Source organism: Hyaena hyaena, unplaced genomic scaffold (genome assembly GCF_003009895.1).
Source record: "Hyaena hyaena isolate Hyena2069 unplaced genomic scaffold, ASM300989v1 scaffold_67, whole genome shotgun sequence".
Lineage (NCBI taxonomy): Eukaryota > Metazoa > Chordata > Mammalia > Carnivora > Hyaenidae > Hyaena > Hyaena hyaena.
The window spans coordinates 3,861,846-3,874,337 of NW_024080699.1; the positions used below are offsets into that span (position 1 = coordinate 3,861,846).

A 12,492-nucleotide genomic window follows, 5' to 3' on the forward strand; every position below is an offset into this window, starting at 1 on the left:
AGGCGAGAGCTGCGGGCGGGAGGCGCCACGGCCTCGCAGACGCAGGCGCCGGCAGCCGGAGAGAAAGTTCCCGGGGAGAGCTCGCCCCCGGGAGGGCTGACGTCGAGGCCGCTCGCGGCGAGGGTCGCAGGTTCCGTGGAGCCAGCCTCCCCTCTCCTTGCGCGCGCTGGGCCGCCGGGCTTGGCTCGCCAGGAAGCAGGGGGGGTGCTGCTGTTGGGCGGCCGCCGCCAAACTTGGAGGGGGAGAATGCTACGAGTGGGAGCGGGGGCGCACTGAGTGCTCCCCGCGGGAGCCCCCGGGCGCTGCTGCCGGGGCTGCGGCAGGGCGAGCGCGCCGAGGCTGAGCGGGCAGGTAGCGGCTCCGGCGCCGAGACTGCGCCAGCCTACGAACCAGGGCCGCCAGCGCCCCCGTGCCGGCGTCGCCTCCTCGCCCCGGAGCCATGGTGCGCGGAGCGCGCACGCCGCGCGCGGGACTCTGAGCTCCTGCTGCGCCGCGCGCCCCCACCTCCCTTCTCCCGGCTTCCCCGCCGACCTTGCCCGTGGGCCATGAAGCTTTGGCCCGGAGCCTCTTGCCTCTGAGCTTCGCGTCGTCCGCTCCAGCCCCAGCGCCGCTCGGCTACAGCTGGCACTCCGGCCGCCGGAGCTCCCCATCCTCTCCCGGGGACGGCACCCAGGCGCTCCAGGATGGCCCTCCGCGGGTCCCTCCGGCAGCGCAAAGTTCGCAGGAGGCGAGAGATGCTGCCGCAGCAAGTTGGCTTCGTGTGCGCGGTGCTGGCCCTGGTGTGCTGTGCGGCCGGCCTCTTTGGCAGCTTGGGTAGGTGCCGGTGCGGGCCCGCCCCGGGAGTTGAGGGGCTTGGGCTGGGAAGCCGACGGGCAGCTGCGAGATGTCTCCCCTTCCTTCCCCGTCAGGTTGGTCCCAAGGGTTCATCCAGTCCCGTCCCCTCCCCACCCGGCAGGTAGAGCGCACCCAGGAGGGCTGACATCGACGCTTTGAGCTGTGGTGCCGGTTTCCCTGAGCTGCGCGCGGCCCCTGGGGGCTCAGGACGCGGCTGCAGGTCTGTGTTACTAAGATGAAAGCCTGAACATGGGGCCCCTCCGTGCCACAGTGCCGTCCCCAGAGTGCGTGGGGGACCGGGCGGCGCAGAGGCGGGGTTCAGGTGTGAATTCTCGTGGCCTCGGGAGGACCGACCTGAGTGGTCCGCTTTCCAATTTTGCGGAGCGGAAAGGGTTGTGCTCCGCGTTTCTCAAAAACCCAGATTCTGAGGCTGGGCACAGGGACTTATCCATCCCCTCGTCCTGGCCAAAGGAGCACCCTGGGGGTCCCTGACTCATCCACTCCAAACCCTGAAAACGTCCCCTTGGGAGGTTTCTGCCGCGGTTCAGCATCGCTGAACTCCTTTTAATCCCTTCGGTAGGAGAGCACTGCTGTCTAGAACCTCAAGCCACACTCCTTCATCCAAGACTGAGCGATTTTGGAAGTCGCTTAGGATATGCAAATCTGAGGTGCAGAAAGAAACTTAGAAAAAAAAAATCAGTTTGGGGGTGGAGTGGGGAATGTGAGCCCATGTGGAATCTTCAGACGACATTCGCTTGGCTAACACTCCCACTTTTAGTTGGGCGCTGTGGACCTTTTTCACATGGAAAAAAAAAAAAAGAAAGAAAAAGAAAAATGCAGGTGACTTAGCAACCCGGACATGGAGATAAAGCAGGGGGTGCCTTTTTGAGCAGTGAGGGACAATCTGGAGAGATTTAAGATTTACAGTGATAGGTAACAATCAGGTGAAACGTCATTAAACTCTTAAGCTGCTTTTCAAGACCCCAGCTTTGTGATTTGAGGATATAAGGTCAAAAGAAGGCTCTTTCCAACAGAAACCCAGGAGGGTTATTTGAACATCTTAACCTGGTGCTTTTCAGTTGGCCAAGTCAGTGTATTTTCTCCCTCAGTTACACACCAGAAAAACCAAAAAGCTTAGCGGCTCCTAGGTGTCAGCATTATAGGAGAGTTATTATTACCCAGCTGAAGCTGTGTGCACATCAGCAGAGGTAAATGAATACTTTGAAGCTCTTAAAGCGAGAATGGTTTTTATTTGCTGGGTCGGAAATTACCTCTAGGAGTTTTAACCGTGTTTGGTCGCGGGCATCCACCCCACCGATCCCCCTTGCTACTCAGTGTGGCCATTGGATCAGCAGATATAGCATCGCCTGGGAGCTCGTTAGTACAGAACCCAGGGCCCAGCCCGGACCTGCTGACATAGAATCTGCATTTTGACAAGGTGCCCAGCTGATTTCTGTGGATGTTCAAGGGGGAGCAGCTCTGGGCCAGACCCCATCCACCTTCTCCACCTTTTTGCTGACCTAATATCCATTAGTAGTTCTTCTGGGGCAGGGACTGAGCATGTTTACTGGCCAAAAGTTTCATGCTTACCTGCCCTGTGAGGGGTCGAGCACTCTTGGCCAAGGTCAGATCAGGTGCTGACCCACCTGGGACTAGAAACAATGGACCAGATCTAAGAAACAGATTACCGAGCATAAGCAGGTGATCTTGTGCCTCCAATCATTATCTCACTCCCTGTGGGTGGCTTTGCGTAGTCACACGGGGCTGTTGCTTATATAGCCAGATACGGATGTGTAAGGTCATTGGAAGAATGCACCGTGTTGACCTAATGGTGTTTGTGACTTCTTTTCCAATCCAGGGCATGAAACCGCTTCTGCTAACAAACTCGTTCTACCCGACACATGGAGGAATAGGAAGCTGATGGCACCAGTGAATGGGACTCCGACAGCCAAGAACTGCACAGATCCTGGTAAGAAATCCATCTCGCCCTTGCCTCAAGGCGTTTGGCCTATAGATGGTGCTTATGTGGACGTTCCAGCCAGAGCTGAGAAAGGTGCTTTGATGAACCTGAGTGGGAAAGGGTAGCTGTAAGGCATAGAAAAGCTATCGGACAGGCATTAATCAGTTATGCTGCTAAGCAACTCAAGTACTTTCTTTACCCAGCAACGGAAAAGGTCACACTGGAGAGTTTTAAAATTTCATTTTTTTGTTCTCACCACGCTCCTACAGGCTCATTTCCCCTGCTGTCTTGATATTGTTTGCCCGGGTGTCTTTGTCTCCTTTCCCTTTTCCCACGGTATCCATCTGATGGAACTCTAGGGGCAGCAGATGCAGCTGCTGTGACAGGTGGCGCTTAGGAATGACCTTCCTATGAGGGTTGCCATGAGCCAGGGAACCCGCAGGGTTAGGACTGTGGCGCTGGGGTCTTTTCTCTGTAACAGGAGTTCCCAGAGCGTGGTGCTGGCTTGGGGAATGGATTCTGCCGGCTGCGGGAGGCAGTTTTGATGTCCCCCTTCAGGCTTCTCTAGGGGCTCAGAGGCTGTAGGGACCCAGAAATGACATCTTCTTCTCTGTTCTGCCATAGGCAGGTTTTGCTTAAATAGGTGAAGAAGATTCCGGGAGAGGCAAATGGCAGCTGGCCGGGCTTCAGGGCAGTCCTGGGCTCGAATTCTGACTCCAATATCTGGGAGTCTCTTGCGGGAAGGATCCAGTGGGATGAAGTATTCAAAAGCCCGTTGAGAACTTTGAGATCTTATTGTGGGTCGGTACCGCTTGGCTCTTCCGCCGAGTTGCCAGGAAGTCTCGTTATCTCTTTGGGTCTGTTTTCTCCTCCATAAAATGGGCAGAATAGTACTTCTTGTTCTGGGGTTGTGGGGAAGCTCTGGTAAGGCCCTGTAGGGCTGTGTGTAAAAGGGAATGGGAAGCCAGGGCAAAGATGGCATGTTTGGATGGTAGTCTTCACTTATTTTCATAGGCAGGTCTTCTCTGTGGTCTCCAGGTCAGGAGACCTCTGGGGAGAAGACCCCAGTTGCTCAAAGCCACATTCTAGGTGGTGACGCTGGCATTGGAATCCAGGCCAGTGTGATTAAAATGGTTAGTTCCACAGGCATTGGAGGCCAGGGCTCCCCCTCAAAGCCTGTTTTACTGCACCCAACCTCCCTCCCTTCTGAGAAGGCCACATGGGGCATGGAGGGTAGGTGAGTACAGGCCTGGCGAGAGGCTGCTGGGATTGACTTTGAACTTGGGCCATCCATTCCTGAGAAATTCCATGTAACCCTGCCAGCCACCTTGCTTCTCCAGTCATTAACCGCCCTCGGACATCTTTCATTACCAGAAGTGGTGGAGGCGTGGGCTGGACAGGCGAACACCGGTACAGCCAGGGACTCCTGTTGGGGTCCATGCTCTCCAGGGACTAAGACGCTGGGATCCGCACCATCCGCAAGGGGCGGGGACGCTTTGCTACTCTGGGTGAAGAGTCCGGAGCAGCGCATCTTTGGTTTCTGGCTCACTGGGCCCTCGTCTCGGTCAGGCTGTGCCCTCTTCCTCTATCTTCTGTCGCATGTAATCTGGGCACAGACTACATGGAATGGGAGGTTCAGAAGTTTAGTGACTCGCGAGCGCTCTCGGCGGTCGGGTGCGTCCCCGGGTCCGGATCCCACGCCCTCCCCTCGCTGTTCCACCTGCTCTAGTCTTCCTGCCAGCCCAGGTGGGGCTGACTCCCGACTTCCCTTCCAGCCGCTTCGTCCCTGGGCCCCCTTTCGTTTCACAGGCATGTAGCACACACCTGACGCTGTGTGTCCGGCCCTCCGGTGGGCACTCGGGGAGGGGGGATGAGCGAGCATAAGTGGCAGCTTTGTCAGCAAGTAGCTTCCTGTTGTGGAGAAGACCGGTTCCTGACACAGGGAATGCTCAGCGAGGCAGAAGGATGGCAGGGGTCCCGCGCACAGTCAGCAGCCACCGGGGACCCCCTTCAGGGGCTCAGAGGAGGGTGACCGGGTCTGAAGTAGTTGGTGTAGTCCTGGGGTCTAGATGAGGCAGGCCTCTAGGGCAAAGACAGAAAGCTTGCCCAAACTGGGTTTCGTGCCAAAGGGAGTTGATCGGGTCTGTCACTGAAAGTGGGAGGTCAAAGGTGAAGGTCATGACTCAGTTTCTCTCTGTCTCTGGACTCGGAAGTCCTCCAGCGTGGGCCGGTGATTACTATAGCTCCACCTTTCAGACCTCAAATGCTGGGAGAGGGTGACAGTGGTGCTTTGGTGGAGGTTGTGAAGTTCTGTTGGCTTGGGTCACATGAGCCCCTAAGCTAATTGCTGGGGTGGGGGGTGAGGGGCAGGCTGGGTGTGGGGATGGAAGCGGAGGCCTGGGCGTGGGCTGGGGTATGCCTGAGTCCTGGGCTCTTCTTCTGGACCGAGCAGGCTGGAACGGGACTCTAACTGATCCCTTACAGAGTCCCGTCCTCAGGCCGCTGCTTGGGGAAAGGTGGGCCAGAACCTCCTCCCACTTACAGTTTCAGAGTGTGATGGAGGGTGGCCGCTATCTTCCTCACAGTTAAAGGAACTGCTACAGGAACTTCCTTACAGAGTTGTCCCTAAGGAACCCTGGCTAGTTCTGGCATCCTCTGATGTTTTTGTTCGTATGTGTCTCCCCAGGCTAGAGGGCCCCCGGCCCGGGTCTGCCACATGAGGTCTTTTAGGCATGTGGGGAGATGAGGCTCTAAGAATGTCCTGCTGTGTCAGAACACGCAGAGCTAAAGTGACCCCCCTCCCCCGCCCCGCCCCCGGTTGGCATTCAACCAAAATTCACGTTTTTATAAGAACCTTGTGGGTAGGGACTGTGTCTCAGTTTCTGTACTCTCTGCATGCTCCTCTCTGCCTGTGAGGGGAACACCTTCTTTTCCAAAAAGAAACATGAACGGCACCTGCTCCCTTGTCCCTTAAGTCTCGCTGTGAAAAATGGGCTCTTTGCTCCGCCTGGGGCCACTTCCCCGGGCCTTGCTGGGGTGTCCATCTCATTCTTTGTGTTGTGGCTTGGGTACCTCCCCCATCACATTGCCCTGTATCTCTATGACCTGTGTCACATGCACAGTAGCTTACCTGTCCTCTGTTCCCCTTGAGGGCTCCCTCCCTCACTGCTCTGTGCTCAGAAGAGTGATCCTTAGCCCTGCCCACGTCTTTCAGTCCTGGAAGAGCTTCTGAAATGCTCACGTCCTGCCCCTGGAGTGTCTGATTTCATTGCTCTGGGGCCCAGGAATCTGTACTTTTTTTTTTTTTTTTAAATTTAAAAATTTTTTTTTAAATGTATTTTTTATTTCTAGGAGAGAAAGAGAGTGACAGCGTGAGCAGGGGAGGGTCAGAGAGAGAGGGAGTCACAGACTGAAACAGGCTCCAGGCTCTGAGCTGGCAGTCAGCACAGAGCCCAACGCGGGGCTCGAACCCACGAACCGAGAGATCATGACCTAAGCGAAAGTCGGATGCTTAACCGACTAAGCCACCCAGGCACCCCCAGGAATCTGTACTTTTTAAGAGCTCCCTGGCAAGCCCCAGATGAAGCCAAGGTTGATGCTCACTGGGCTAGAGACCTGCTGTTGATGCTCCCTGGTTGGCATAACCTGGTGGCTTGTCAGGAATGCAGAGTCTCAGGTCCACCTGAGCCTTCTGAATCAGAAGCTGCATCCTAACGAGGTCCCCGGGGCAATGTACATGCACAACACAGGCCCAGAAGCACTGGGCTAGGATAGTGCCTGACCCTTTGTAGGCTCTCAGTAAGTATTTGAATGTTGAATGAAGGCTAAGACTTGGGGTAACCTAGGAGATTTTCCTGAAAACCAGTTGGGTTTCATTTTTGAATGTAGGGAAGCTAAGAAAGTAAATAACATCATTTTTGACCCCTGAGGTCTGTGGGAAAGTCCTTAATTTATCTTCCCCCTGAGACCCGTGCCTCTAGGACTTAGATTTTTCTTTCATGGTCTGGGAAGGGCAAGCACTGCAAAAGAGAGGTGGGTCCCTCCATGCAAACTGCCCGAAATAGGAATGAGAGGCCGTGACTTTAAACTGTCTTAGCTCAGGCTGCCCTAACAAAATACCATGGACGGGGTGGCTTAGATGACAGACCTGTATTTGTCACAGTTCTGGAGGCTGCGGAGCCCTGACGTGGTTCAGGGTGAGGGCCCGCTTCCTGGCTTGCAGATAGCCACCTCCCTGTGTGCTTGCCAGGTGGAGAGGGAATCTGAGCTCTGGTCTGTCTTCCCTTTCTTATGAGGACGCCTGTGTCATCATGGGGACCCCACCCTCGGGGCCTCTCCCCAACCTAATTATCTCCCAGAAGTCCTACCCCAGAGTCCAATCACCTTGGAGGAGTAAGGCTTCAGGGTAGGAATTTAGGCGGGGGCGGGGCGGGGGGGTGAGACACACCTTCGGGAACTAGAGAGTTTGCACCTGTCTCTGGCAATGGCACCAGAGTGAGAGGGACCAGGGATCTGTCATCTGAAGGCTCTGACAGATACAGATGCCTGGGCCCAGCTCCGACCCGTGAGATTAGAACCTGTGACCAGCATGTTCTGTGGCTGACTTTTGGAACTTCTGGGAACCATGCTGTTACCTCCAAATCCTCCAAGATGAGCTTGTCATTGACACATCCCGGGGACCTTCCCTGATTATCCAACCCAAAGTAGCCTTTTAAAAAAAAATTGTTTTTAATGTTTGTCTGTTTTTGAAAGAGAGACAGCATAAGCAGGGGAGGGGTGGAGAGAGCAGGAGACTCAGAATCTGAAGCAGGCTCCAGGCTCTGAGCTGTCAGCACAGAGCCCAACACGGGGCTCGAACTCACGAACCGTGAGATCATGACGTGAGCCGAAGTTGGACATTCAATGGACTGAGCCACCCAGGCACCCTGATAGCCTTCTGGTCGCTGGTCCTGATGTCCCAGCTCTTTGCAGACACAATTGTGCGTTATTCTATTGCTGGCTTGCTTCCCAACTGGACTGTGAGAGGTGAGCGTTGTTTGCTTTTGAAAACCCGCGTATGCTTCAGGTTTGCCTTCTGGGACAGTGAGGGGGGATAATTGCATCCACCTCAGAGGGTTGTTAGAAATAAATAAGTTCATACCCACGGAATACCTACATGCTCAGACATTAGCTTCCGTCGTCCCTATTTTCTTTTCTTTTTTTTTTTAAAAAAAAAATTTTTTTTTTTAAATGTTTTATTTATTTCTAAGAGAGAGAGAGAGACAGCGTGAGCAGGGGAGGGTCAGAGAGAGAGGGAGTCACAGACTGAAACAGGCTCCAGGCTCTGAGCTGGCAGTCAGCACAGAGCCCAACGCGGGGCTCGAACCCACGAACCGCGAGATCATGACCTAAGCGAAAGTCGGACACTTAACCAACTAAGCCACCCAGGCGCCCCCCTATTTTCTTTTCTTATCTGCGTACCCTGGACGTGATCCGGGGCTTGTGAACTGTAGGTACTGGGGAACTGTTTGTTAATCGAATTTTATGAGGACAAGTTAAGAAGTAGGGATCTTGCCAAATGTTTTTTTTTTTCCCCTCAAAACAATTTTTAAAAAAATATTTTGAATTTTGAAGACTTAGGATGTTGGCAGATGGCACACCTTGCAGAACTAACCTCTAAATCGAAAAACTGTTAGACTTTTTGCTCTGAACGATGAGGCGTTTTTACATGTTGTCTGTAAAACCAGAGTGTGTATGCTTTCTCCCTCCTTACATTGCCTTTTCCCTCACATTTGAAGCCTGATCAGTGGACTCTGTCCTCTGTGATGTCCTGCCTCTTCATTTGTGTGCCCGGTGTCCTATGCCACCATTGATGCTAGAGGGATTTGCTTCATCTTGTTTGGTTTTCTGCTTTTCTTTAACTTTTTTAACGTTTATTTACTTTTGAGAGAGAGAGAGAAAGCTCGAGCAGGGGGAGGGGCAGAGGGAGAGGGAGACACAGAATCTGAAGCAAGTTCCAGGCTCCGAGCTGTCAGCACAGAGCCCGACGCGGGGCTCGAACTCATGAACTATGAGATCATGACCTGAGCCGAAGTTGGACGCTTAACTGATTGAGCCACCTGGGTGCCCCTGGTTTTCTGCTTTTCAAATAGTGTTTTGAAATGCCTGATGACACTGTGTCTATCTTTGCTCAGGCTTCTGTAGCAGAACTTCATAGACTGGGCAGTCTAAACACAAGAAATGTCTTTTCTCACAGTTCTAGAGGCTGGAAGTCTAAAGGCCTGATCAGGTTCTGATGAGAACTCCTACTGGCTTGTGGACTGCCCTCATTTTGCTATGTCCTCACGTGGCCAGGAGAGAGAGGGTGTGGGAGCCTGCTCCCCGGGGCCCCTTCCTGGAAGGCCCCTGATCCCATCAGACCAGAGCCCCGCCCTCACAACCTGGTCTGACCCAGATCACTCCCGAGGGCTCCATCTTCAAATATCATTACTTCAGGGCTTAAGGCTTCAACATAGGCATTTTGGGAGGACACAGACTTTGGTGTCCATGGAAGGAAGACTGGGAAAAGGCGCTGCTGGGGTGAGGGGTGCTTGAAAGAGATCTGCAAACGGAGGTAGTTCCTAGGCTTTCAGGAGAGCAGAGGGCTGGATGTGGGCTCTTGATGGAGGATCTTCTACGGGTAAGCTGGTTGTGATCTACCCTCACCTCTTGTTCTGTGCCAGGGCTGATGCAGGGCCACAGTGGGAGGAGAGGGGGGTGGGGAAGGCGGTGGGGTGGCCCGCGCACGGGAGTTGATGTGGAGGCCTGGTTGGGAGGAGATGAGGTCACCGAGCAGGTGGGCGCTGCCGTGGGTCTCTGTAAGCGCCAAGAGTGGGGAGCAGAGGTGCGGAAAGCATGCGACAGCAGGGGCGGGGTGGGAGGAGGGGACCTAGAGCCACAGAAAGTACATCGGGATGTGGCTGTGGAGATGAGATGCTCCTGGGGACACAGTACAGCGTCTGGATTCTGAACCAGGGTCTGTCCGAATGCTGCTCCAGCAGGCTCGGGGGATGAGCGGCGTAGCGGAAGGTTCAAGGTTGTTATGTAAAAGTAAAACCCTGACTCGGAGAAGCAAGGGCTGGGCTAGTTACTGGGTGCAGCGAGGTCACAGTCTGGTTATGGCCCCAGTGGGGCAGGGCCAGGAGTTTCAGCCCAGGGAGGGGTTTTGCCGGGTGGGGCAACCTGGAGAGAGCCAGGTGGTTCCCTGGGGAAAGGGTCACCAGCCACCTTGGGCCTCTGATGGGCTTGCAGAGCAGCTTAGCCTGATCAAACATCAGCTCATCAGCAGACTGATTGCTCTTTGCTTTTTGGGGATCTGGAGTAGGGATGTTATTGCCAAGGATCAAGTGGCTTAGGGGCCAGAGATCTGGGTCCCAGTATTGGCTGTCTCTCCAGCGCCAGAAAAGGCTCCTGTCCCAATAAGCACCAACTCACTCTTTCTTGGAGAAGACGGTTGGGAACGGTGAAGCAGATGTGTGGGTTTGAGTCCCAGCTCACCCTGCTGGCCGGCTGTGTGACCCGGGGCAGCTTATGTAACCTCTCTGCCTCAGGTTCTCTCTTTTGTAAGTTGAGGATAGCAGCCATCCCTACCTGTCTCACACGGCTGCCGCAAGACTGAAACCACATGACGTATGGAGGTAGTAAGTGTTTCAGGTGTCCCAAGCACATGGCAGCTGTCACTGTTGTCATTGTGATGACTTGCTCCTCCTAACAAAATGAAGGTGACTTCATTTTGCAGATGAGAAAAGGAGACGCAGAGAGTTGAAATAACTAGTCCAAGGTCACCTAGCTAGCAAGAAGCAAGACCAGGTGTGTACATGTGTGTGTGTGTGTGTGTGTGTGTAATAGACTTTTTGGGAGCAGTTTTAGGTTTACAGAACAATTGAGTGGCAGATAGAATCCTATATTAATAGCTTCCCCTGCTAACCTCTTGGATTACTGTGGTACATTTGTTGCAGTTGACGAGCCAGTATTGATATTATTATTAACTAACGTCCGGAGTTTACATCAGTTTTCACTCTGTGTGTTGTACTTTTGATGAGTTTGGATTAATCTATGACAACATGTGTCCACGATTATGGGGTCATACACAATAGTTTCCCTGACTTAAATATTCCCTGTGGAGCCTTTTAATTTGCATGGTCTAAGTTGTGAGCCTATCTCCTTATCTGTAATTATCAATGGATGTGTGGGAAATGATGATATGGAAATGGACCGTTCCACTGCTACTTCCAGTCTCGTCGATGTCTGGGCACCCCACTGAGCAGTGGGAATGCCTGATCATTGCAATAGTAGACATGTATATGGGCCCTTCTACTTGGTATGTTTCTAATAGTGATTTGTTTGCGATCAAAAGCTTCCCCCCCTATTGAGAGATAGTTGACGTCCATAACTGTAGAAGTTCAAGGCTTCAGCATGATGGTTTGATTTGCATATATTGTGAAATGATTACCACGGTGGGTTCTGCTAACCTCCGTCTTCTGTAGATAAGTAAAAAGTAAAAAAACGTTTTCTTCCTTAAGATGAAAATTCCTGGGATTGACTCTCTTACCAACTTTTCTATATACCATACAGCCGGCAAGGTTCAATGTAGTCACTGTGCTGTGACTAAGATTTAATTCTCTTATAACTGGAAGTTTGTACCTTGTGACCATCTGTCTCTAGTTTCTCCTCCCTTGCCCCCCACCTCTCGTAACCACAATCCTGGTCTCTTTTTCTGTGAGTTTGATTGTCTCCTCCCCACCACATATAAGTGAGATCATACTGTATTTAATTATTTGACCCATTTCATTTAGCGTAATGCCTTTAAGGTCCATTCATGCCATCACAAATGGTAGGATTGCTGCATTTTTTTGTGGCTGAATAATATTCTGTTGTATATATTCCATATGTACATCTTCTTTATTCATTTAGCCATCGATGGACACTTAGGTTGTTTCCACGTCTTGGCTGTTGTGGATAATGCTGTGAATATGGGGAGGGGACAGACATCTTTTCACTAGTGTTTTCATTTCCTTTGGGTACATTCCCAGAAGTGGGGTTGCTAGATCATATGGTAGTTCCATTTTTAACTTTTTGAGGAACCTCCATACTGTTTTCCATAGTGGCTGCACCATTTTACATTCCTACCCTCAGTGTACTGGGTTCCCTTTTCTCCACGTCCTCACCGATACTTGTCACACCTTGTCTTTTGGACATTGGCCATTCTAGCAGGTGTGAGGTGGTATCTCCCTGTGGTTTTAATTTGCGCTTCCCCCATGACAAGTGACGTTGACCATCTTGTCATGTACTGTTGGCCTTTCGTAGATCTTCTTTCTAGAAATGACTGTTCAGATTCTTTACCCTTTTTTAAATTGGGTTAATTTTTGCTATTGTCTGAGTTCCTTATGTATTTTATGTATTAACCCTTTAGCAGATATAGAGTTTGTGAATATTTTTTCCCATTCTACAGGTTGTCTTTTCATCTTGCTGATAGTTTCCTTTGTTGTGCAGAAGTTGTTCAGTTTGACGGAGTCCCTCTCGTTTATGTTTGCTTTTATTGCTTGTTTTCTAGGTGTTGTATCCAACAATTTATTGCCAAGATTCATGTCGAGGAGCTTTACTCCTGTGTTTTTCCTGGGAATTTCATGGTTTCAGGTCTTACCTTTTTTTTTTTTTTTTTTTAATATTTTTATTTATTT

The 12,492-nt window shown here is 52.1% G+C and overlaps 1 protein-coding gene across 1 annotated transcript in view; it reads left to right on the forward strand.

Annotated features, from left to right (window-relative positions):
* Positions 1 to 683: 683 nt before the first annotated feature.
* Positions 684 to 12,492, forward strand: part of SLC24A4 (solute carrier family 24 member 4) — a 174,966-nt gene continuing 163,157 nt past the window's right edge. The window contains exons 1-2 of the mRNA XM_039232512.1: positions 684 to 813; positions 2,693 to 2,803. Coding sequence (XP_039088443.1) covers positions 684 to 813; positions 2,693 to 2,803 — 241 coding nt within the window. The remainder of the gene's footprint in view (positions 814 to 2,692; positions 2,804 to 12,492) is intronic.